The following is a 27091-nucleotide window of genomic DNA, read 5'->3' on the forward strand; positions in this document are numbered from 1 at the left end:
TGAATGAATGAGCAACATATAAGACTATTGATTCAAGTCGAACCATGTCTTTGTTGTATTATTTCATTATTATATTATACAAGTTATATGTGGCAATAAGTCATATGCTTACGTTTACATCCAGCCGCATGTTTCATTTTCATGATTGATCTACTTTCTACTCATGAAGTGTTAATTTGTATATCTAACTTCTATATACATGTATGCTACATAATGAAGTATATGTGATATAGATTCTCATTTTTACGATGATGTATTTGAACATGAGCTTCCTTATTCATACCTTAGGTCAGATGTGTGGATGAATCATTTAAATATATTCTATATGTGATACAGGTATATTCCAAATTCAATTTTTGGCAATAATCCATTGTGAACCAAACAAATTATTAAATATGTCAAAGGTCAGTTATAATTTCAATATAAGGCGATAATGATTGAAATTGGTAGCTTATTCAAACTTTCGAGTTAATTCTGTATCAGATGATTGAACTTACCTTGCTTGACATGCACATGCAAAATAATGTTTCTACATTAAACTTTATAATATGATGTCTTTTTTGTCTTTCTCATTCTCTCATAAAACTTCCATACACTCTCAACCTCAATCCATATGTAATGTCATCTCTCGCTGGACATCGTGACCTATTGTCCCCATTATGACAAGTAATCTTTCCTAACAATAGCAATACTGGATTTTATTAATGACCATTAAGTTGATTCTAAACGTTTCCTTAATTGTAAAACAAAATGTGACACCAAAATGAAGCTTCTACAACATTTGGTTGTTGATAAATGTATAGATATTTATATGTAGTTTCTCACTATTACTGATTACAGCATCTACCCATGTCGCACGTTTTTCTGTTTCTGAATGGCCGTAAATCCCCCACAATATTCTATTTAACATAACATTACTGGTAAAAAAAAATCATCAGAGATATGGACTGGGGTGTTTTACCTTGTGAATGACTCCATAGAAATGTTCAGGACCAATTTATGTCATATTTACATCAAAATAACTACAAAAAGCCCTTTTAATGGTGGCCATCTTGGATTTGTTTCATAGTTCCAAATAAAAATATTTCAATTTGGATTCATATACAATACAAATGAATATTTAGTTACCTCATATAACAGTCTTGCCATTATTGCAACACCTACAGACTGATGAGGAAACAATTATTGTATGAAGTTATATGGTTTCAAGATTTTTGTGGCGGCCATCTTGGATTTATGCAAATTTGACAGTCTTCCCATACTTTGATTCACCTAAACTTTTGATATGTTATTCAAGTCACTTTTCTGTGTCAAATAATATAGGACTCGTTATTATTGCAATTTATGGTGGGTTAACGCCTTATTTGGCCTAATTTGACTTGACTATTTCTAACAGCTTACAAAGCTATCCTCAATGTCCTTAGGCTATGATTCTCGTCTGAGTTAAAGTGCCTTTTATTGTGCACCCATAGTGTTTTTGAGGCAAGCAAATGTGTTGCAATTATGTTCTTAAAATATTTATAACAATTATATAATTGTCAGTGTTGTTTGTCTTACCCACCCCTCCTCCCCCCTCTTCTTACAGTTTCCTTGAACGTGGACAAAACTCCTTTCTGCACCAGTTCCTGAGCAAGTTGTGCAAACCTCATCAGTACCTTCTTGCAAGCATGTTGCGCCACCTCCTGTTGAGACAGCAGCAGGTAGCACCATTATCAGCGTGTCATAAAAATTCCAAGGTCAAACCAAAAAGGAAGGAAAAACAGCAAGCCTTTAAAAGGCTTTCAGGTACTTGCCATTTCACTACATCACTATCAAAATGTAAATGGGAACTGCAACCAATGGCAAGAAAACTTAATGCATTGATGCTGTCTTCAAAAAGGGTCAAACACAAAACAGGTCTGCCAATGGGAAATCTGTCAAGTTTTTGCTCAACTAGCCAGAAAGATGATGGGCAAAATGTTTGTGATACCTCCAGGAGCCCATCACCCCCTCAGCTCTCTCCTGTTTTGAAATCTGAGGATAATCGTGATGGAGGATGCAAGATGTGGCGCAATGATGTTGACGTTCATCCACCCCAACTTTTCCAACAACAAGAACAAGATCACGATCAACTTATCAATGTGACCTCAAGCCTGGGTGTTCACAACAGTACCACCTCATCAAAGCACCAAGAATTGAGGAAATTAAAGAATTCTATCACAGAAACTGCTCTGACGAGCACTTCTGAAAGTTTGGGTGTTTTAGAGCCCTTGCTGGAATGCAGTGATGCACAGCCCCAGTCCCTCAAACCTGCACCATACCTCACAGATAATGATTGTACCAAAAATCAAAATGAAATTGCTGATGCAAGAGTCGATAAGGGGGAAAGTGTGGAGGATGAAGAAGTGGTTCCCAAGAGAAGGAGAGGTTTTGAGTTGAGGGCAACAAAAGAAGTGCATTTGGCTTCAGGTGAGCAGACTGCACTGCATGATGAAATGTATTTAAATACTGGGCAAGATGTGCCTTGTAATATGGATAGTAGTGGTCGACCTTTGAAAACCGAAGGAGCAAGAAATCAAAGGCTGTGCAATGCATCGACCAAGAAACTTGAGCAAAACCTGAAGCAACGTATTGCATTGCTCTCAAGGCATCTCCCATGTTGGTCTCGCAAGCCCCTCAAATCTCGCAATTTCACCGCAGAAAATGAGGAAGCCGATGTGGTCTATGTCAGTAATGCTTATAAAGAGGTATCTTTGTCCAAAGAACGAACTTGTCGGTCAACAAAAACAGCCCGCAAGAGCATTAGAGGATACATCAGCAATCAGGAATACTGGGAGGTGCAAACACAGTTTTTGCGAAAAGGACAGTCACCTTTGGTAAAAACAGGTAGTCTGCAGACTGGAGAATCTCCAGCTGTAGTGTCTCCAAAGACATCTCAAGAACCAGAAGAAATGTATAATAAAAAGAGTGGACAGGTCCTACAGCAGTGCAAAGACTTTTGCAGGGACCCTGAGTGTGCTGCAATTCCACACTCGAGCACAACTACTGCTACTTTTCCAGCATATCCACCAGATGTGGCTTGTGTGTGGACCACAAAAAGTTGTGATGAGCTGAGCGCTCTGTCTCGAAAAGAAACATCGTTTGGTAGTACTTATGAACATGGCACTCAGGTATTGCTGCACGAGTCGTCAAAATGTGATGAAGATTTAAAACATGACATTGTGAAGCGAATTCCCTTTTGCTTACCAGACAGTGATGAGGGGTTGTTACTCGGTACTCCGAAAACCACAGCATCCAACAGTGTTCACCAATTATTGTCAAATCCAGATCATTCGACTATCAATTGTGATGGGATTTCAGATTCTTCATTACAAAACAACATTCCCACAGAGAATGGATGTGTTATGGACACAAAAGTTGACACACATTCAAACAACCCCTGTGATGTCAAACATGATTGTGTGAAGAAAGATTTGAATAAAGAGCAGCAATGGTTAAATGCACTTGATCAAAAAGTTGCACCTTCAAAATTGTCTCCTGTGCATACTGTTGACAAGTCTTCCAATAATAATTTGCTCCCTTTAGATAAAAGATGCATTAAGCAAGATTTGTCACATCACCTTGATGCAAACGCACCTGGAGACCATCAGTTCATAAAGCAAGAAAAGATGCCGGAAGAAGATCAAGATCAGCACTCTCATTTTGGTTCAAAGGCATCACTTAAATGTTGTGAGTCTGAAGATTGGGAAACAAATATTACCCCAGAAGAAACAGTTCTCCAGAAATCAGAAAAGGATAAAAATAGTGTCCTTGCAGAAGCTGATCCACAGCCGCAACTGCATTTGAAAGCATGCCTCAAAGTCGAATCTGGTTCAAGACCAAGTCCACGACACGTACTTCAAGAGATGGAGAGTGTTTCTCATCGCTTGCTCGATGGCATGCCATCCACTAAGGACGTTGCATCAGAAGCACCTACAATTCGGTTTGGTACAAAAACACCGGAGGCTTGTGAGCCTCAAAAAAAGATGCATGTTAATTCTGACAAGTTTTCAACAATATCTTCAAATGGTGACGAGGATGAAATCGGTGTCAAATCGGTTTTGGATAAGGCTTCACTTGACCTTGAACTTCAGGTGGAGGTGCAGCACCACGAGGACGACAGCAAGTTTCAAATGAAACTTCGTTCTCAAACAACCCACAAAATCTCTCGGGTTGTACTCTCTGCCACTAAGAAGAAAAATTCTGGTTCCCACAAGCTATTTGGCTCATTGCATGACAATAGAGTAAACTCAGGGGATTGTCCCTCTTCATGCACCAAATCTGATATACCTCGCATTACTTCAGGTCTTAAACCTGCTATACCAGCACCACTAAATGAAACATCAGAAGGCCTGAGCAGTATTGACTCACAAAAGCAAAATGTTCCACCAACAATTACCCAGCTGCCTTCAGATCAAATTCAAACTGGAACTGAAAGTGATGTCATCAGAAATGATCCACAAAATAGCATGCCCAACAATGATAAAGAACCAGTTGAAACCCACCAAGAGGTGTTGTCATCCGAATGCTCTACTGTTAATGGTGAAATTGAAAATTTCACGTCTCAAAAGTTGTCACCTGCAAAGGTTGTTCAGTTTGCAAAGAAAACGTGCACCAATTCACAAAGGATGAAGAATCATCGTCAATCATTGCGTAAAAAAAGTAACAAACGTAAAATACGTAAAATGTTGGCAGTTCGAGGAAACCGTGGCTGCAAAATTCTGAAGACGACGACAGATGTTCCTTTGACCGATTTTGTTGAAGATGGAAACAAACTCTCTTCATGCACCAAATCTGATCTACCTCACATGACTCTGGTTTGTCATCGTGCCATGCTAACACCACTAAATGGAACATCAGAAGGCGTGAGCAATATTTACTCACAAAAGCAAACTATTGTACCGACAAGTATCCAGCTGTCTTTAGATCAAATGCAAACTGTGACGAAGAGCGACATCACCATAAATGATACGCCAAAGATGATGCACAACAATGATGAAGAACCAGTTGAAACCCACCAAGAGGTGCTGTCATCAGAATGCTGTACTATTAATGACCAGAATGGAAAATTTTCATCACAAAAGTTGTCACCTGCAAAAGTTGTCCAGTTCACAAAGAAAGCGTGCCTTAAGTTGCGGAGGATGAAGAAACGTCGTTCATTAAGCAAAAAATGTAAAATATTGGCAGTAAGAGGAAACCGTGGCTGCAAAATTCTGAAGACGACAACTGATGTTCCTTCGACCGATTCTATTGAACACGGAAACAAACCCATTGCAGCAAGTGACACAGTTGCATCAATCGATCGTAAAATCGGTGAACAACACGAAGGGTATGTTGACAAAATGGATGAAGTAAGTTGTACAAAGCCTACGATTTTAATAACTGGGACCACAGATCCTAGTACCTTACTGACAAAAGAAATGAGAACTGCAAACAAAATTGCACCGTCAGATGGGTTGCAACATGACAATACACCAAAAGAATGTATGAAAATTAATAAATGCACAGAGGAAAAGGCCCTTCCACCTTGTCAATCTCCAGAAATCACTGGAGTTGAACTACAGAATTGCTTAACATTTACAACCCGACATCTTGTGCTGACACCTACTTTGGAAAATGCAGAAGATTATCTAAATCAGAAATACGAAAATTTCAACAGAGGCTGGATACAATTGCGAAAGAAGCCAAAATGCTCCACTGTGAAGTGCAAAAATATGATGAAAGATGCTTGGTTATCCTCCAGAAAGAAGCATAGAAAATCTAAAGTTCAGAGCACCAACTCTCTGGTGCGAATGCTGTTTAGCACCAATTACTGCTTGCCTCAGATCAGTGAATGGTTAATGCAGACCACTGAGACCCACTCTTTGGAGGTCATCTCAAAGGCCAATGCCAGAGATCCAATATCTGTAGTACAGGAGGCCAGATGCAAATGTAAGTTATGGTGTTGTCAAGCAACACCTGATTTTGGTTCCGAAGTAAAACAGATGAAGTTTGCGATGAGCCCACATCAACCTCTCCCTCGTGACTCAAGTCGAAACGACAGCAAACGTCCTAACATGAAGATGTTTTCCAAGCTTGCGGCCCATCCACTCATGGGACGCTCCGAGGTGGAGAAGGCCTCTCGGCGATTATTCACAAATGCTGTGCTGCACCCAAAAGATGATAAAAGAAGCATGATGAGCAAGACCACAGGTGCACGGCTACCGGGGAGACACACAAAGAGCCTGTTGAGCAAGTCACATCCGAGGACATACAGCTCTACTTACCAATTAAGGACCCACTTTATGCGCAAGTACAAAACCAAGCACATTGAACGATTTCGGAAAGTGCCCAGCCGCTGCAAGCGCTTGCCACGGGAACTAAAGGCACTGCTTAACGATGACTGCTCATCGAAGATTATGAGCATGGCTTCTCAGCCATAGTTCATGTAGAATGTCCACAGCACCGAGACCATGTGAAGATTCATGTGTTTGAATTGCACAATCGGCCTAGCGAATGCTCTTCGACCAAATTAAAGCTTATGCACAAGAGAGAACAGCAGAATGGACACTCACGAGGTACTCCAAAGTGCAAAGTGACGCAAACATAAATCCTCAAACGTAGAAACCCGTTCTGGAGTTTTAACAGGTGCAGTGCTGTTTCTAAATGATGTATTTGAAATCCCTGCCAATTGCCAATCGTGGTTTGTAAACCATGATGGCCTTTTTGGCAGTTTTTACTTTTTGGTGTTAACATATGTATTTATATGCATATGGAAGATAAATAAGGTGAATTTTACTGTCACTAAAAGCGCATGTGTGAAATAATATTATGCACATTATTGCAGGAGCAAGTGATAGTTATTGTTGACCACTTAGTACCCGACTTCTCTGTGTGTGTCACGAATCCTGCTGAAAAAACAAATACTTGCCACACTACAAGTGTGCACCATTATGGAGCAGTTTGGAGTGATCAGGGTTTGTTTTTTTAATCGAAGGTGTTAAACCGTTTGACATTCGAGAGTGATTTCGCAATATGGTAAGAACTGTCTCAAATAAAATGTGTACGTAAGGTCAGAACCGTTTAGAAAAGGTTTGACGAGTCCTCCGTGGCACCAAACAATGGTTGTCCAGGCTATTGCGCGCACTGTTCATTTGTTTGTTCGTTTGTGGTCCTGCAGACTGTTTTGGCATAATTTTGCCAGTTTTCAATGCACTGTGATTGCAAGACTTTTTAAACACAGATGCAGCCAAACAGAAGAATCTTGAGATTTTACTGTTTGACACCTCGACGTGTCGGTCAACACAGATTTCCCAAGGTGCCTTATGTACAAACCCTATGCAAGTACATTGGATAATCATAATCGTACACACTTTTCTTTTCTTTTTACATCAGCATAGGGATACAAATCTTTTGTAAGAGGCGTGAGTGAGGTTTCGAAAAAAATAATTCTCACACACTGCTTGCTTTCTTATGATTGTTTAAAAGTGGGGCACAGTGTGTGTGTGTGTGTGTGTGTGTGTCTGTGTCTGTGTCTGTGTCTGTGTCTGTGTCTGTGTCTGTGTCTGTGTCTGTGTCTGTGTCTGTGTCTGTGTCTGTGTCTGTGTCTGTCTGTGTGTGTGTCTGTCTTAAGAAATCTATACTCTTATGTTAATCCTTTACTTATTTATTTATTTTAAACCAAAGTGTTGTTTTTTTCGTTGTTTTACTTATGGGGGGTTTGTCTTCTGTTTGTGATTTATTTTTATTATTTTTTTAAATGTTGATTTTTTTAGTTCTCGTCAATCATTTGCTCTTCATCATTTGCAGAGATTTGTTTAGTTTGTTGCCTCATTCGGGTTATCCGAAGCTAAACTTTAATTTTCTGGAAACGAGATGCCATATGGGATGCATGAGATGTTTCCAATCCAGAAGGTGATTCTTTTTGTTATCATCTTTTTGACCAAATTGACTTGAATTGTTGAAGCATGCAATCGATGATGAGGTCACAAAGCATACCACGCAGACACATACCTTGGCTATGCCTACATACCTTGGCTATGCCTTGACCATTGAGTGCATATTTTCTTACGGGTCAACCTATGGGGGAGTTTTGTGCACTGAATTTTTATAATATATTATTATTTTCATATAATGATGTCAGGTGTGATTTATGACAAATGTTGAAGCTTACTCTTCAGGTCATACAGCAAACTTTATTTGGTATATTATTTTCCCTAAAATGTCAACCTTGCCTGGTGGACAGTTGGGGCAGCATATACATTCCTGTGCCGTGGCATTCGTTTTGGCAACTTAAAATATGAATCAATTCTTCAAATCTATATAGTTGTTTATAAAAAGTTTTTATAAGTTATTTGACAATCAAAATGACCAAATTTTTATTTTTTTTGCGATTTTCGGGATACCTCGAGTATACATTATGCAAACAATATAAGTAATATGCACAGTATAATTTACTAAATTCCTATAACATCATCACCATTGTTTGATATTGAGTTTAGATGAGAATTGTACTGTCAACTTTCACCAAAGATTTATAAACATAATTCTTTCCCGTTGAATGTCCTTGGAAACTTTTTGGGGGAATTATTGGGGGGGGGCAGTTTGAGTGCTTTGTATACTTTTGCTTGTTTAAGTGCTTTGTGCCTTTAAGATTGTCTTGACTATTCATGCGTTCAGCACCGTCTACACTGAATACTTCAACTCGAGTATTCTTGAAACACAATTACAGAAATGTTACTTTTATGAAAGGCTTGTATATGCTGCTATTATTGAGAAGACATTTTGAACGTTTATCTGCCGATCTACTCTTCATATGACCTCAAACGGACATGTCCGGTGCCATTCTTTGCTGCTGTAATATTATCGGTGCCATGGGATTAAATAAATAAATAATTAATATATTTTTCAACAAAGAGCAAAATCCAAGGACAAGAGCATTTGAGGCATTTTACTTACAGCGTTGACCTTATGACCTCTTATGACAATCGTGGCTTGTGACGGGAGTTCAAAACTTCATGGGACCAATATGCTCACGATTGTTCAAGAAATGTCAAAGTTTTTATATATATATATATATATATATATATATATATATATACATATATATATGTATGTATATATATATATATATATATATATATATATATATATTTATATAGATATGTGCTATTACTGACTACAGTACTTACTGTATACAACTTTATTTTGGGGGAATTTCAATAAACAAATTTTAAAAACCAATGTTACAATTTCAGATGTTTCAAGGAGATGTGCATATACATTATTCTTCATAAACAGATGTAAATAGTCATGTGTCTGTTAATTTGGAAAAAATTTGGCTCTAATTTAGAAAACACATTAATATGGCAAACGGCTCAGAAATCGGGTGTTATCAAATACATTTTGCTTTGAAACTCGCAAAGAGATACCACATTAAACCTTTGTAAAGCATACCTGGTTCATATAAAGTAACCAATTTCTTTGGAAACAATCCTGAGGACAAAGGAAAACGTGATCGCTCGTACGCTGCTGAGGTTAAAAGTTAAGACCTCCACCACGCATCATCATAAGAAAACGGGATTAAACTTGTACCCAAGCATGCAGGCGTGCACACACACCCGTAGAGAGTCCCTTTGCAGATCCAAATCTAACCATATGTATCTCTATCTTGTGAAGCAAATGCCGACTGTACATCCCAATCAGGACACGAACTATACCGCCGTCAACTGCACGGCACTCAGCAATTGGCTTAAGTAATCAATCAAGCACTCTGTGGAAATGGTTGATAAGGATCAGCTGGCTTAACAAGCGATAGCAAGCTGATTGGCAAAGGCAAGTACTCGCAAAAAACTACACATTGCCGATTTCTTAACGTTTTCAGATGTCACTCCAGATTTCATGTTATTTAGTCCACTTTATCCAATCCTCCAAACTCAAATTATATTTTGATTTGTCCATGTGAGTAGATCATGGAAAATTGCATCATATAATGCATGAAATTGCCCAAAGCTCTTAACTTAAAAACTATAGCACTTACAAAAGCGATGTATACAGTGATTTGTAGGTGTGTAGATGAAGCATTTGATGATGTGAGTAAGGAAAGTGAAAATAAAAATTTGATTTGTTAGGGTTAGGGTTAATTATATCATTAATTTATCATTAATAAACAATTGTGGCCTGTCCAACTCGCATTAATGAGGAGGCCGAACCAAATGGCGAATTAAGACGTCAGCGAGGGAGGTCGAGATGACCAAGGATGGGCCTTCAAACCCCAGTGAGGGAGAGCGAGGTAACCGAGGATGAGCCTGTGATAAAGGATAATGAAATAAAGCCATTAATTATCTTCAAAAGGGGTGTTTTAATTAACCAAAATACCCAATTTTCACTCTTGCACTCCTTTGGAGTTCCCTTAGGATGCATGCAAAGTTTCAGGCTGCTCGGTTTCATTGTTTTGGAGTAACGCAGAAGACACACACACTGACATTTATTTATTCATATATATATATATATATATATATATATATATATATATATATATATATATATATATATATATATATATATATATATATATATATATATAGTCATGCACCACTTAACGACGGAGTTACATTCTGAGAAACGCGTCATTAAGCGACGTCGTCGTTGTGTGAACATCATTTTTTTTTTTCGTTTTCGAACATCGTACTTACACAAACCTAGACACCTAGGCTATATGCTGTAGCCTATTGCTCCTCGGATACAAACCTGTACAGCATGTTACTGTACTGAATACTGTCGGCAATTGTAACACACATCCAAGAGACAGAAGACACGTTAGATTTACCTTTGTGCAGTTCATGACGGCCATCAGTGTGGTTAGCAGCAGCTTACAACCTCCTCTCGCATCGATTATAGAAAGGTGAATAATTAGCGTTTGGATTTTATAAATACGTAATCATTGCATCGATGTTATAATTTACAAATGAAGAAACGAGCACCTGTCAATTGTGATATATATTTTTGGAACAGTGCGATTGTTTCAACAACATGAAAAGCTTCACTAAAATAAATTTGTTTTAATTGACGAACAACAACGATTTATTCGCGGAATTCTTCAATTCAAAGGTAATTTACTTGCTGGAAGGTAAACGTGGAAACATTGATTCAGTTTGAAAGCCGATTTCCTTGAATCCCGATTTAGCACGACCCTTATTTTTTCGCGATGACATTTTATGGATCTCAACGATCGCATTATAACAGGGCCACACTGTCGTTGTTTATTATCATTATGAGGTATTATATTCTGTAGAGTGTACATAATTGTATGTGCTATTTTTATACGAGGCTACATCACTCGGCGATAGGAATTTTTCAGCTACATTTTTTTTTTTTTTTTAAGAGCTGGCAGACCCGTCGTATATGCGATCCGTCATTGCCCGGAACGTCGTTAAGCGGCGCATGACTGTATGTGTGTGTGTATATATATATATATATATATATATATATATATATATATATATATATATATATATATATATATATATATATATATATATATATATTGTATTGACAGCATCTGTCTGTTTGGTCCTTTCCCTTTCTTATCTCTTCTCACTCTGTTGCACATTTATTTCCAACTCCAACATTTATTGTTTGGCCCATTCGAAAATAGACTTTTCTCAAAGCTTTCAACATGGAGGATAACGTCTTCCTTTCTTGTTGAGTGACACTTCTGGCACAATTCCATCACAGGATTTGGTGTTTTGTTCAATGGTCCTGCTATCTCTCACATCCCTCCCATCCCATCTTTATCACATACCATCGCAATGCCCATGCTTAATTAATATATCAGCTCGTAATAAAAAAGAAAAACGTTTTTCTCAATTACCTTTCACTTTGAATTTAAATATTTAATAAAATAAAAATAATTCCTCAATTTTGCTTGAGTTTTGAAAAATAAAAAACATGGTTAGCATTTCTTGGGCTATTGTGAGTATCTTGTTTGCTGAAGTTTTTGAACTCCTCCTGTAAACATGGGTCCTGTGCATTCTCGTTTTGTGCCTTTTTTTAAAAAAAACAATCTATATGAGTTGAAACTCCAGCTATTTGATCTTTTTTCAGCCGATCATATTTATCACATCAAAGTTTAGTGGAGTCTTTCTACTTCTTGGCAAACTAGAAATGTTTTTGTATTGTTTTGTTATAGAGCACATTATTTGAGAATGATAATGCAACTTCTCCAACACAAAAATTTGTTTATTATTTGCTTTTGACATTTATTTACATGTTGTTTGTCATTGCTCAATGGAAAAGGTAATTTAGCATTTCCACTCTTTGATGTTTCACATATATATATATACACAGGGTAGCCCGAAAGTTACTTTACCCCTGATAAATTTCTCGCACTTCCCTCTGTCCCTTCCCCTCTGCCCTCGCCCCTCGCCTGCTATGGTATGTGGAAAAACACTGACTCAGAAGAATGAGGGAGCACATACAGATACAATGACAAATTAATTATTGTAAGTACTGTACAATAAAACCTGTATATTAAAAGAGTTCAAGAACAATGCTTCACTGGGAAGGGGTAAAGTGACTCAGGCCACCCTGTATATATATATATATATATATATATATATATATATATATATATATATATATATATATATATATATATATATATATATATATATATATATATATATATATATATATATATATATATATATATATATATATATATGAGGCGCCACGAGGAGGAGTGATGTTAGGAACACATTGGCTATTTTGGAGTTAATGCAATATCGCACTATTTTAACCCTTACCCGATCATCGGAGCCTATCATCATCATAACATTAAAAAATGTTGCTTACATCACTCCTCATCTTGGGGCCTCATATATATATATATATATATATATATATATATATATATATATATATATATATATATATATATATATATATATATATATATATATATATATATATATATATATATATATATATGCACACAGACACAAACAAAAATTGTTGCTTATCTACTGATTTCTTTCACTCCGCTTTGAGATTTTTTTTTGTTTATATTTTAACCTCTGCATTGCTTTGTTTTTGAAATAAAGATTGTGCACAAGTGATCACATGGTCTGCATTTATTGATGTGTACTTTGGTCACATTTGACAAATGTTTTGTACCATTACAGCCTCTTTATTTTGAGCTGAAAGTAGTTTCAATCATGATACTTCTATTCAAAATGAAATGATGAAAAAGAAACTTCTTTTTTTTCTTCCATTGGTATTTATTTTTCATGCACCCTGAAATGAAAGTGCAATCTCAGGTGATTTATCATCTTTAGAAGCTGATGTGATTTTTGCATTTTATTAAGCTATAAAATTCTCACCAAGTTGTCAGTGAGAGAGGGTTTGATTAAAGATGAAAGTATCGAATCTACAAATGTCTTGCCGACTCCAGATGGTGAAAATGTTTCACAGATCTTTTGGTTCTTATCTCGTGATATCTTTGTCATTTCCCCTCCACTATATCTAAATGATTGTCTCGTTCCGTCAAGTCGTCTGACTTCAAGTTTCACTCATGATTGGATGTCTCCAAACATCCCTAACCTGCACTGCTTCCCGAAGCTATGGCAGAGCCAGTTTGGTTGCAGTCTTTACCCCATCCATCCAGCAAATGCAAGCTCTGCCACTTCTTTTTCCTCAACCATACCCAGCATAACTCATTTCTCGAGACATTTTTTTTCTGCACACATGATGTGTTCAAAGCATGACAGTTTCTGTTTTAGCATCAGCACTTCTCATGGTGGTCTCATTTATTCAAGCACAGATTTGTTTGTTCTTCTTGCTGTCCATGGAATGTTTAACATTCGTCTCAAACACCAGATTTCAAAACTATCAATCTTCTTCCTTTCTTTATTTTTCACTGTCTATGACTCGCATCCATATATTACAGCTGAAAATACCAGAGCATTCACCAACCTCCTCTTGGTTTGTTTCGTCACATCTTTGTCTTTCTAGATATTTGACAATCCTGACACTGCTGTTCTCCTCAATGCTATCCAACTATCTAATTTCGCCTCCACATTTTCCACTCGCTTAAATCTCAGAACCCAGGAAGATTGAACTCCTCATTATTTCCACGTCATCATCTGCCAACCTGAGCACGTCGATCTTCTCAATCGACAAGATTTTATCTTTTTTAGGTTTAAATAAAGACCAGCTTTTCACTTTCCTTCTTCACTGTCTGCAGCAGTTTCATCAAGCCCTCATTACTTTGTCAACAGAGTAGTGTTGTCATCATAGCTTAGATTATTGATACATCTTCTCCCAATCCAAACTCTAGCCTCTATGTCATCTAAGTTAGATTTCCTCATGATGGACTCATTATACAGATTCAAGAAGTAAGGGGAGAGAATGAACCCCTATCTAATCCTTTTCCAATTCCATACCATTTTTTCTCTCCCTACTCTGTTCTTATTGAAGCTTCTTGTTTATGGCTTATCAGATGTATCTGGTGCTCCTACATCCACATTTGTCTCAGCATAACCCACATCAATTTATGAATTGAGATATCTAAATAATTTTAAGGGAGATAAAAAATATATAGGATCCCTCTGATGGGAAAAGCTCAGATTTTTAGCGTGTTCATCTCTGAACGTTCTGGTCCTGGGTTTGAGCCACGATGGGATTGAACATGTTTTATGAAACCATGGATGTTCATTTGTTGACCAAATTTATTCGATAAATTGTTTTTGGAAAAAATGAATGACTTTTTTGGTTTATTTAGACCGATTCATATACATCCTTGGTTTTGGCCATATCATGGGTGAGACATTTTCACCCTCTTTGTCCTTGATAAAAAATAAAACAAACCCAAATGAGATTTCACAAAGTGATAGCGATGGAACACTTGAGAGACGATGTTAACAATTTTATCTCTTTTGTTTGTACATTTTTGCGATGGAACGTGCAACTGCAGTTGTCCCTGGCCTCGGGAGAAAACTTGCTTTGTCAAAACATTTAAACAATGTATACCAGCCATTTTGCAATGCTTGTATTGTATACCCTGAACCAGTAGACACCTGTTCAACACATACATGTAGACAAAGATTTTGGGGCATTTTGTCCCGATTGAAAGTGAGAAAGAGGCCTGGCTTCTTTGTACGTTGTCTGACTGCATTGTACATACATCATGTGAAAACAAAAGGTAAGCCTGGTCACTCCCTTTTCCTTTATTAGGTCATCTTTTCGAGCATGACGTAATAATATTGGTGTTGAGAGGGGAGGTGACGATCCGTCCGTCCGTCCGTCCACAATGAAATTGAAGCGGGAGATCTGGCCATTAGTGATCCTGATAGAGGTCGATGAAACTTACACGATGGTATGACTTTCAATGTCACCGAAGGTCAAGGTCAAGGTCACAAGGCCTTTGAAGTTGCGAAAATGACGATTTTCAAATTCTATCTCCTCTGCCATTTCTCAAGTGAGCTTGAATTTGATTATAGCAAATGAATCTATGGGACAATATCTAAATTTTGATCCGGCCGGATTTTCGATATTCTCTTTCTTTTTTGTGTCACGTGACTTCAAAGTTGGCAAAAAATGCGAAAATGACGATTTTCATGCGAAAATGACGATTTTCAAAATCTATCTCCTCCTACATTCTCAAGCGATCTTGAATTTGATTGTGGCATATGAATCTATGGGACAATATCTAAATTTTGGTCGGGCGGATTTTCGATATTTGCTTTCGTTTTCGTGTCACGTGACTTCAAAGTTGGCAAAAAAATGCGAAAATGACGATTTTCATGCGAAAATGATGATTTTCAAAATCTATCTCCTCCTACATTTCTCAAGCGATCTTGAATTTGATTGTGGCATATGAATCTATGGGACAATATCTAAATTTTGTCAGGCCGGATTTTCGATATTCGCTTTCGTTTTCGTGTCACGTGACTTCAAAGTTGGCAAAAAATGCGAAAATGACTTTTCAAAATCTATCTCCTACATTTCTCAAGCAATCTTGAATTTTATTGTGGGTAATAAATCTATGGGACAATATCTAAATTTGGTCAGGACGGATTTTCGAATTTCGCTTTCGAGTCACGTGACTTCAAAGTTTGCAAAAACTGCCCCACCTTCAGGAGGCTATATATTTTCTCGCAGAGATGACCGTCACTCCCGCACGGGTGTATTTTTGTTTATTTTTTACATCCATACTTTTTCAGTCATGGCTGTCCCGACAAACCATGATTGCTAAGGCCGAAGTCACATTTGCTACGGCGGTCATGGGGCCTCCAAAATCTACGGCCACTAGCAATTATACTAGGGTTGGGCATACAACCATACTTTTTTTGAAAGGAGTGTTTTTTATGGCCAAATTTCACGCTGATCACGAATCCGTTGAACTTTTTGACATAGGATGATGTCTTAGGTTGGTACAATGCAAAAATTCCAAATGGCCGCCAAATTTACCCACTTTTCAGGTAAAATTTGTTAATTATGGCTTACTCGGGCATGTAATATTATGGCTGGGCACACATCAACTTTTTCTCTGTTGTCCCGTTGAAAGGAGCAAGACATCATCCTAGGTCAAAAATTTCAACGGATTCGTGATCAGCGTGAAAAATGGCCATAAAAACACTCCTTTCAACGGGACAACAGAGAAAAAGTTGATGTGTGCCCAACCCTAATTATACGGCGGCTGCAGTATTTCCACGGTCACACAATGTAGCAGTCACATATGTATTTTTTTTTTTCGGGGAGCCGCACGGCATATTTAGAAATTGTGGAGAACAAAAACGTGGGGTTGCCGTACGGTCTTTAATTTAATGTCGCACGGTGACCTTAAGGGGGCTCTGCGGCGGCCATAGGATTTTCAAGGCAGATGCAAGGTAGCCTCAATGTGCCCGCAAGGCGACCGCAGGGGGGCCCTATGGCGAACGTGCGGCCAGACGGACGGTAACGAGTGGGTTCATTTTTTTTACCGGTTTTTTTTTTTTTGGCTTGTCGAATTGCTACGGCGAACGTAGAAATGAAAAAAAGTTATAACTCCACGTTATAATTCTACAGCGACCCCTACGGCCTGTGAAAGATAGCCAAATGGCATAAGGCCACCCTGAGGCCACCGCAGAAACTCTGCGGCCGCCGCACGTTTGTCAATTCAGAGGGCGTACGGCCGCCGTATCCTCGCCGTTGAGCAAATGTGACTTAGGCCTAAGGAACTCAGTCATCCGAAAACAACGTGTAGAAGGGTTGAAGAAGCTTGGCACATCATGTATGTGAAAAAGAGGAAGAGTATGTATGAAGAGCTGAACAACTTTGTCAATCACACATAAGCTTCCAAGGCAGTTATATTGAATTAAAAACAGTCTTTAGGATTCTGCCATAAAAGGAAAGATTCATTGAAAGACTAATGGCCCTTTTTTGCATTTCAAACCACACATTTTTATATCCATTAAAATAAATACTGTACAAGGAAAACAATATAGCAGAAGGACAACAGGAGGCCCACCATGCCTGTGCCACATCCATAGCCCAAACCCAATTATCCAATCCTCGAGCACAATCACCATTTCAACAACCCCCAACCCCAGACCACCAACACCACAAACCCATTCCAACTTGACATCCACAGAACAGAAAAGGAGAAAGCAAGCAGTGAGGAAAGGGTTGGTGGTGAATAGGTACATCATCTATGACATGAAAGACATAAACAATAATAACATATGGGGATCTTCTTCCTTTTGGGGGGTGGTGGGGGGGGGGTATTAGTCCAGATGACCTGTGGATGCTAAACAACATACAGAACTCAGCAAAGTCAAATCTCACGGTGCACAACACCTTGACAGACGTGTGCACAACACTCACAGATCACTCGATTAAATTCCAACTCTACCTTCTATTTCTTGAATTAATACCAGGTGGGGTTAACTCGGCCTGTCATCCTTCCGAGGTCGGCAAAATGAGTGCCAGCATGCTGGTATCCTGAGTCGGAGTGGCGACCCGTCCAGGAGTGTGCCCAATAACCAAGGAGACTGCTTAAGCAGCACCAACGCTCTGCACAGGGTGTGGTCCCAATCACCTCCTCCTCCTCCTTCCATTTCTGCCTGTCATTGTACCCTTCTATTCAGCTAACTCTACCCCTGTTCCCCTCTATTTAGGTATACCTGAATGTAGTGCTTTTGTGGATGATGCTCGGTAGAAAGGGGGAGGTGAGGTGTACATGTGTGAAGTAATTGCTGCTTATCCCTTTTCTTGGTTAATTCTATTTGGATTTACCTGTTCTGAATACTGTGGATACCTTTGGAGGGTGAAGAATGTACTGTTGTCGTCTTCTGAATGGTATCAAATCTACCAAAACCATGGGAGTTGACAGAAGACTCTCAATTGTCGATATTTTCAGCAACTTTATGAATTTGATAAAATCGTTTCGTTGTTAGGCATCACCAAGATGTAATCCCACTGACCCTCCATAGAGGGTGCCACAGTTCTTTTTAAGTACAATGTTAATTAAAGGATGTAATCCCATTAGATATCTTGGAGGGCGTCAAAGTCCATTGTAAGCTTGGAAATTAACGTAAACTGATATTAGGGGTATCTATTTATTTTAGGTATGTGATAACAAGAAAATATAAATTCCATATTCCTCCTTGCCAGAGCTCCTTCCTTGAAACCTTTCCCTTCTCTCCCAGCTCTTTGCATTCCCCAACCCACCTTTCTCTCTTCCATCAGCCCACAATTCCGACCCTCCCATTTTGTTTTCATCCAATGCAGCTCCCTGCCCCCAACATGCATATGCACTTAATAGATGGCCATTTAGAATATAAAACGAAATTCTCATGGTGCCTTTTATTTATTGCAATGCATGTGTACATGTATGTACTCATTTGCACACACAAGGGAGCCCAGACACAGGAGTTAGCCACTCGGTCCATCACGCCTGCGTCCTATCCTCACTGCTGAAACGATGCAGTCAGTGGTGATGTGGAAGGAGAAAGAGTGAGATGGAATGCTGGGAAGAAGAAAGTAAAAATGGGAAGACAAAGGGAATTTGTGGGAGGGAGGGAAGAAATACATATACAAGACAAAACACCACCCGTCATGTACCAAACCCGCACTGGTACACACAGGCTGTGATTCTAAATATTGTGAGAGTTTAAAATGTTATTCTTCTTCTTATATCCCCCTCCCACAAATTCCTTCTTTGACAGAGCTTACATACCCTCAAATTATACAACGCAGGATAAATTTCAGGATCATGAGTTCGTGCAAACGCACATCCTTGATAGGGTAGGCAGAAGGACAATTAAAAGTATTCAGAGGGTGGAGAGAGTGAGAGTGGGTGAATAATCCGGGGGGGTCGGAAGGAGAAGATTGTATCGGGAGAGGTTTTGACACGAGTCTTTCACCAACCGCTTAGCCAGCCCTAATGCTTGACTGAAGGGAGCAGGGATTTGGAATTTGTTCAGGGTGCCGGTGATAGCTCGCCTACTCTTTGCGAAGAACACTGTGAGATCTTTAACGTCCACCAATTAATGCCGGCCGACTAAATCCCCGTTTTAACATCTGCTGTCTTGTCTATCCGCATTCACATGTTAACGTTGAAAATCCCAGAGTACTTTTCAAAGACAAGTCCATTGTGCCTGGTGATGGATCCCATAGCAAAATTCTGAAATATTCTCTTGAAATAAGAGGGGCTCTACAAGTCAGCAGGTATTCCCCTCGATATATTCCTGATAGGCTATGTATATGTTTATCTAATATATAAAGCTCATTCTAACCACTGACTGACTGATATAAAGTTCGGTACCTTTCAGGTGACGTAGAAAGCTGAAGTTTTGCATGCCAACGGACATCGGAGCCGGTACGCCAGGAAAAATCACAGAACTACTGGAAAGCATCCGCAAATGAAAATATAAATCAATGAAAATGAAAAATAAATGCAGATGAGCAATCTGAGACAATGGGGAAGCACAGTAATTTTGCATGCCGATGGACATCGCAGCCGACACACCGGGAAAAATCACAGAATCATTGGAAAGCGTACGTGAAAAAAATACACCCGTGCGAGAGTGACGGTCATCTCTGCGAGAAACAAGCATGAGTTCCTGTTACTAGGGTGTAGTGTTCTCGGGTCAGGAGGGATTTTTGGCCAACTTTGAAGTCACGTGACACGAAAGCGAATATCGAAAATCCGGCCCGACCAAATCTAGATATTGTCCCATAGATTCATATGCCACAATCAAATTCAAGATAGCTTGAGAAATGTAGGAGGAGATAGATTTTGAAAATCGTCATTTTACAACTGCATGAAGCAGTTTTCGCAAAATTCAAAGTCACGTGACGTGTACGTATTTGAAGATATCGGTATTCTTTCGACTGAACATGAAAGACAAGGTCAGCTGCTATGCAATGATACCATTCACTAACTTTTACCATGCCCAGTAGAGAATATATAGCCTCCTGAAGGTAGGGCAGTTTTTGCAAATTTTGAAGTCACGTGACGCAAAAACGAAAGCGAAATTCGAAAATCCGTCCTGACCAAATTTAGATATTGTCCCATAGATTCATATGCTAGAATCAAATTCAAGATCGCTTGAGAAATGTCGGAGATAGATTTTGAAAATCGTCATTTTCGCATTTTTTGCCAACTTTGAAGTCACGTGACACGAAAACAAAAGCGAATATCGAAAATCCGGCATGACCAAATTTAGATATTGTCCCATAGATTCATTTACTACAATCAAATTCAAGATCGCTTGAGAAATGGCAGAGGAGATAGAATTTGAAAATCGTCATTTTCGCAACTTCAAAGGCCTTGTGACCTTGACCTTGACCTTCGGTGACCTTGAAAGTCATACCATCGTGTAAGGCTCATCGACCTCTATCAGGATCACTAATGACCAGATCTCCTGCTTCAACTTCATTGTGAACGGACGGACGGATCATCACCTCTCCTCTCAACACCCATATTATTAGGTCATGCTCGAAGAGATGACCGAATGAAAATAAATAAATGAAAAAAATAAATGCAGGTGAGCAACCCGAGACAATAGGGAATCACAGTCATTTTGCATGCCAACGGACATCGCAGCCGACACACCGGGAAAAATCACAGAACTGTCGGAAAACATTCGTAAATAAAAATATAAATAAATGCAGGTGAGAGACCCGAGACAATGGGGTAGCACGGTTTGTTATTGCTTACAATGTGTAAGCTTACCCCGCAAGTATATGTGTATGTATGTATATATATATATATATATATATATGTATGTATATATATATATATATATATATATATATATATATATATATATATATATATATATATATATATATATATATATATATATACATATCGTTGGTTAGGAGTGCGGCTATGCTGCTGATGCAGTGCCCCTATTACCAGTATACTGGTGCTCATTTCGCCGATCTCGGAAGGATGACAGACAGAGTCAACTCCCGAGTGTTAATTCAGTGGCCAATGGGGCTCGAACTCAGGACGCTAGGATCACAAGCCACCGCCCTAACCGCTAAGTAGGATCCCACGCCACCGCCCTAACCGCTAAGTAGGATCCCACGCCACCGCCCTAACCGCTAAGCCAACACCAGGCTGCTTCTTCAGTTGAAGATACATCATATATAATGTACATGTATAATATAGATATATGTATATCAGTGTAGAAATTGACATCAGGTCAGGAATAAATGATGCAGCCAGGCACTGCATAGCAAGAATGTATATTACAATCGGATTGATAAGGTTGTTGATTTTGTGATGAATGAGCTCATTTCAGCAAAATCTTTGCAATCCTCGAACTTAATTTCTACATGTCGTAGAGAATTAAGTTTTAGGGATTGTTGGGGGAGTGGGAGGGGGGTGGGAGGGGGGGGTTGGTTTGCGATTGTTTTATTTCAACTATAACATCAACTATCACCGCTTTCTCCAACAAATCACTGCTTTATCAGTTTGCAATTGTTTTGTTTCAACTAAAACATCAACTTTCGGTATCCCATCGCTGCTTTCTCCAACATTCTTTGTTCAACATTCAACAAGAATTCTTTCAAAGAAACTTGCTCTCCCTCATGCACAGATTTATCCCCTCTCGTCTTCAGTTGTCCTAACCTTCCTCCCGCCCTTGGTTCACTGAAGCTTGTCGTGAGGCAGTTGTCCTGAAACAACTTGCCTTTGCCTCATGGAAAGCAAATTCATCTAAGGGTAATCTCATTTCCTTCCATAAAGCTTGGAACAAGTGTGTATCTACCCTCAGGAGAGCTAGAAAACAACATCTTTCTCATCTCAAGTCTGAACTCTCAAACCTCTCTCCCTCCTCAAAATCCTGGTATCGTCTAATCAAATCTGTTTCTGGTGTATGTTTCCCCTCCACCCCTTCCCTTACCTCAAATGGCTGCACTGCTGCTACCGCACGTGAAAAAGCTGAATGTCTAAACTCGGCGTTTGCATAGAAATCTTGTGTCCGAAACCCATCGCTTTCTCTACCCACCTTACCCAGTCGCACCCAACTGTCCCTGGACTCTGTGTCCTTTTCTCCTGACAAGGTGGAGAGCTTGCTGTCAAACATCGACTGATTCTGCAACCGGTCCAGACGGCATCAGCCCACGTGTCCTAATAATCTGCTCCTCTGCTATTGCTCACCCTCTCTCTGCTCTATTCACCCTCTCATTTGCTCACGATCATCTGCTTGGAAATCAGCAATCATTGTCCTACATAAAAAGGTGCAAATATAGATCCCTGCAACTACAGACCAATCAGCCAGGTTATGGAATCCATCATCGCTTCAGACATTAAATCCTTCCTCTTCTCCAATGGCTTGATTTCCGATCATCAATTTGGTTTCAGACCAGGTCTCTCTACCCTGGATATGCTGCTTCTGCTCTCCCATCAATGGATGGAGGTACTCAATGCCGGACATGAAATCAGAGCCGTATCCCTGGACATATCACGTGCTTTTGACACGATTTGGCACCCTGCCTTGCTCACTAAACCCTCTTCCTATGGTATCCCAGGCCATCTCCACTCATGGCTCGAAGACTTCCTCTCCTGTCGCAGTCACCGTGTGGCCCTAAATGGAGTTCTTTCTTCCCCTCTTCCTGTCCAGGCTGGAGTTCCTCAAGGTAGCGTTCTGGGCCCTGTTCTTTTTCTGGTTTCCATCAATGATCTCTCCGACTCCCTGGAAAACCTCTATATCTGTTTGCTGATGACTCCACCCTCTGCTGTACTGTCTGTCATCTCTCAGACCAGCAAGCAGCAGCTTCTTCGCTCACTGCAGATCTGGTTAAAATCACAAACTGGTCCAACACGTGGAACATGTTTCTCACTCTCACTATGTCTCTCCGAAAGCACCGTTTAGAACCCCCCCCCATCTACTTTCTCAACAATCCTCTGGAAGAAGTCCTTTCATTCAAGCTTCTGGGTCTCACTATCTGCCATGACCTTTCCTGGGAAAGCCACATTTCCAACCTGGCCTCCAAAGCCAGTCGCCGACTGGGAATCCTCCATCGTGCAAAGTCCTTTCTCGGCTCACCTGAGATCCTGACCACATACAAAGTTTTCGTCCGCAGCCTGATGGAGTACTGCTCACACCTCTGGGCTGGTGCTCCTGTCTCTCACCTTTCTTGGCTTCACGCTGTGGAAACCAAGGCATTTAGGATCACTAGTATCTCCCGCAGTCAGGCTGAGTCTTTGGGCCTCTCACACTCTCACCGCAGGCAGGTTTGTGGTCTTTCTGTCTTCTACCAACTCCTCTCCGGTCTCGCCCCCCCCCCCCCCGCTCTATCTGCGATATTTCCGCAGGGCGCTCAAGGTCCGCAATCTCCTTCTGGTAAAACTACCAAAATCACGAATCATTGCTCACCTTCACTCTTTCATTCCTCTTTTTCCCTGCCTTTGGAACAAATTCCCACACTCTCTTCAATCCCATTCTTCCCTCCAGGCCTCCAAAACAGCTGTTCACCACCACCTCTTATCTTCCTCCATCCAAATCCTCGATCTTTTCTACCCCCGTGAATCCACCCCAAACCAACCTCCTTCAAATTTCCTGCTTTCCTTCCTGAAAGTCCCTGTAATGTCCATCTTGTATACCCCATGTTCCCCACCCCATCCCTCCCCCTTCCACAGATCTCTGAATGTCTTTGTTCCCCACCCTTTTGTCCTTCCCTCTCCCGCCCCTCTTGCCTCATGCCCCCCTTTCTGTGCGTTGTGTGTTCGCTCTCATACGAGTCTCGACAATGCATACAAAAAAAAAAATTACCTTGTTCATAATACTGTGTTTCATGTTTGATGAAAGCAAAATTCATCATTCTGACTTTGCTTTTGCAGGCTATTAATTTTTTTTTTGGTGGAGTCTGTGGGAGTTTTGAAATGGCTATCATTCGGTTTGAATTTCTGTGCCAGGAAGTATAATGCCATATTGTTTGTCTCCCTCTTGTCTGCTCAAGCAACATGTATGCATGGGGAATAAAAATTAAGCACGGCCTGCATTTTCCTGGATCGTAGCAATCACCGAGGAAGTTATTCAGAAACCGTAACATTTATCAAAAATAAATCCATAAATTAATAAGGTATGCTTGTTCGACCATAGACTTGAAAACAATTCTAAGGTTTTGTGAAATTTATTTCTTTATTTATCACAAAATGAGGGTTTGTGTAAATGGCACTGTTTTACATCAAAAAACACGACAACTTTAGAATGGGGATATGATACGAGCAACACATCATGTGATGTTGGGCTCAAGCCAAATCAATAATGACATCAAATAATGTCACAACGGAATGAATTTATCAAAATGTCAATAATGTGTGTAAGCACCATTATAACTAGAGAGTTCATGGAACATCTTATCTCGTGTAGTCTTGAGAAAAAGGACATGGGAGAGGTCTTTTCAACTCTTACTTTGCGTTTCAGAACACAATCTATATTTGCTTTTTTCGTGAACTTTGAATTACAGGCGTGATGGCAACCATGCGAAGCTGATCGTTCAAACAGGACAGTCCCTAGCTGAACTTTCTGCAATCTCTTCTCAATTGAACAAATTATTTTGGAACGATCTTTAAGAAAAAGGTGCGAAACGAAACAAACAGATCTTTTGGATGAAGTTAGCTCTGTGGTTGCTTCTCAAGGTGCTGCAATTTTTGTCTGAATCTCAGTGTTACTCCACTCTCGGAGCATGCGGCAAATTTGATTGGTCGAGACTGCTTAACTGAAGGTTTTTGGAAGTGCAAACAAGGCCATTTGTGTTCTGCAGTGTTCAAATATATAATTCAATAAACATGAAATAAAACTTTTAAAGGCTATGGAAGAAAACATGAAAATTTTCCCACCGTTTATTGCATAAATTTTACATAAAGGTGGTGTAAAAGACTGCATAAATTTTATGCAGTGTCTTTTACACCACCTTATTTAACATTTGAATTAGTTCTTCATGCCTGTTTGTGTCCTTTGTGATGTCCTTAAAAAGAGTAAGTTTCATGATTGTAATGATTTACAATTTTCTTTGACTGTCAGACAGATAGACAGACTGAAGCAATTGCTGTACCGCAAGTGTGTACGCTCGCTCGACTAATATGGTAAGGTCCAACTAATATAGTAAGGTCCAACTATAATATAGTCCAACTACGTAAGGTTTTCAAAACTCAGAACCAGAGTAATGCTAGCTGTAGGTTCGTGTTCCGATTCATGTTCTGATTTGTGTTCTACAATGTTTAAAATATAAAATTCAATTGAAATTAAGTCGTTCCTCAATCATCGACTGACATCTGACAGACAGAATGAGCCAATTGCTTAACCCCACCTTGCATGGGGTAATTAATGACTGCTACATCCATTCTTATCGCCTGAAGAAGAGCTGACAGAGAAAATACAAATGGAGTTGCCACCCCTGGTTCAAAGCAGCCTCCAACTGTGCCAGAGTCTGCACAGGATGGTCTGTCTATTTTCTTCAATGTACATCCAAAAATGTCCTAAACGTGCCCTATTTGAATTAAAATGAGGAATCCTGACTGATCAGGACATTATTGTGATGGCATTGTTTGGAAAAAATGGTGGGTCTGACATTGTCATCCATGAATGCAGGTCTTGTGAGAAGTGGTTTGTTGTCAAAATATAGAAGAACATGATCCAAAATGTTCCTACAATTACCTTTCGCCTGCCAGACTACCTTGTACATTGACAAGGTCAAGTTTGCAATTGTAACAGGTAACCCCACATCATAGCGTATCCGTCACCAAATGGCATGACTCTACAATGTTCTTGGGTGTATAGGATTACATGGCCACTAAACCTGAGTTCTACCACCAGTTGCATTCCAGATAAATCGGTTTTCATTAGACCAATGGAACTTTCTACAGAATGTCAACATGTACATGATTCTGAGAAGGATGTCGGAGAGATCAAGCTGCGGTGCATCGTTTGGGAATGTCAAGGTCTCTGACCTTGATTTCGCAGATGATGCCGTCATCTTTGCGGAGACTCTGGATATCCTTTTGGGGGCCCTCGAAGTGCTGAATGAGGAGTCAGAGCCGCTGGGATTACGGGTTTTCTGGGTCAAAACTAAGATCCAGGCTTTCAATGACATCTTGGATGCTGCTATCTTGTCTGTACCTGTTTGTGGTGAGGATGTTGAGGTCACCGAGAGATTCACTTACCTTGGCAGTGATATTCATGTCACTGCTGGCTGTGAGCCAGAGGTCAATGGATGTCTGGGTCAGGCCTGGGGAGTCATGGATCCACTGGTTCATGGGGTGTGGTGCTGCCAGTACCTGTGCAGGAGGATTGAAAGTCCGAGTCTTCAGGCCCTTTGTGCTTCCAGTCTTGCTCTACGGATGTGACTTGGACTCTGTCCAGGGATCTGAGACAGAGACTGAATTCCTTTGGTACCAAGTCTCTTCGGAGAATCCTTGGCTATCACTGGTCGGACTTTGTATCCAACGGGCAGTTGCTGAGTGGGACTCAAATGAGATTTGCTTCCTGCATAGTCCGTGAGCATCAGCTGCTCTGTTTTGACATGTGGCTTGTTTTCTTGATGTGGATCCTGCTTAGTAGATTCTCTCAGCAAGGAAGCCTCGTGAGTGGAG

General features: G+C 39.8%; 1 protein-coding gene and 1 long non-coding RNA gene across 8 annotated transcripts in view; one reads left to right on the plus strand and one right to left on the minus strand.

The window, feature by feature from the left end:
* The window catches only part of LCORL (ligand dependent nuclear receptor corepressor like), a 238576-nt gene extending 226716 nt beyond the window's left edge, over positions 1-11860 (plus strand). For all 6 annotated transcript variants that reach the window (XM_085848529.1, XM_085848527.1, XM_085848528.1 and 3 more), the window contains one exon: positions 1586-11860. In XM_085848529.1, coding sequence (XP_085704655.1) covers positions 1586-6440 — 4855 coding nt within the window. In that variant the 3' untranslated portion in view covers positions 6441-11860. The remainder of the gene's footprint in view (positions 1-1585) is intronic.
* The window catches only part of LOC147015918 (uncharacterized), a 46150-nt gene that overhangs the window by 16022 nt on the left and 3037 nt on the right, over positions 1-27091 (minus strand). For both annotated transcript variants that reach the window (XR_015049925.1, XR_015049924.1), the window contains exons 2-3: positions 19805-19884; positions 1584-1682 (exon numbers count right to left, since the gene is read on the minus strand). This is a non-coding gene — a long non-coding RNA (uncharacterized LOC147015918). The remainder of the gene's footprint in view (positions 1-1583; positions 1683-19804; positions 19885-27091) is intronic.

The sequence above is a fragment of the Eptatretus burgeri genome, chromosome 12 (genome assembly GCF_056783735.1).
Source record: "Eptatretus burgeri isolate ZD-2024b chromosome 12, Ebu_testis_v1, whole genome shotgun sequence".
NCBI lineage: Eukaryota > Metazoa > Chordata > Myxini > Myxiniformes > Myxinidae > Eptatretus > Eptatretus burgeri.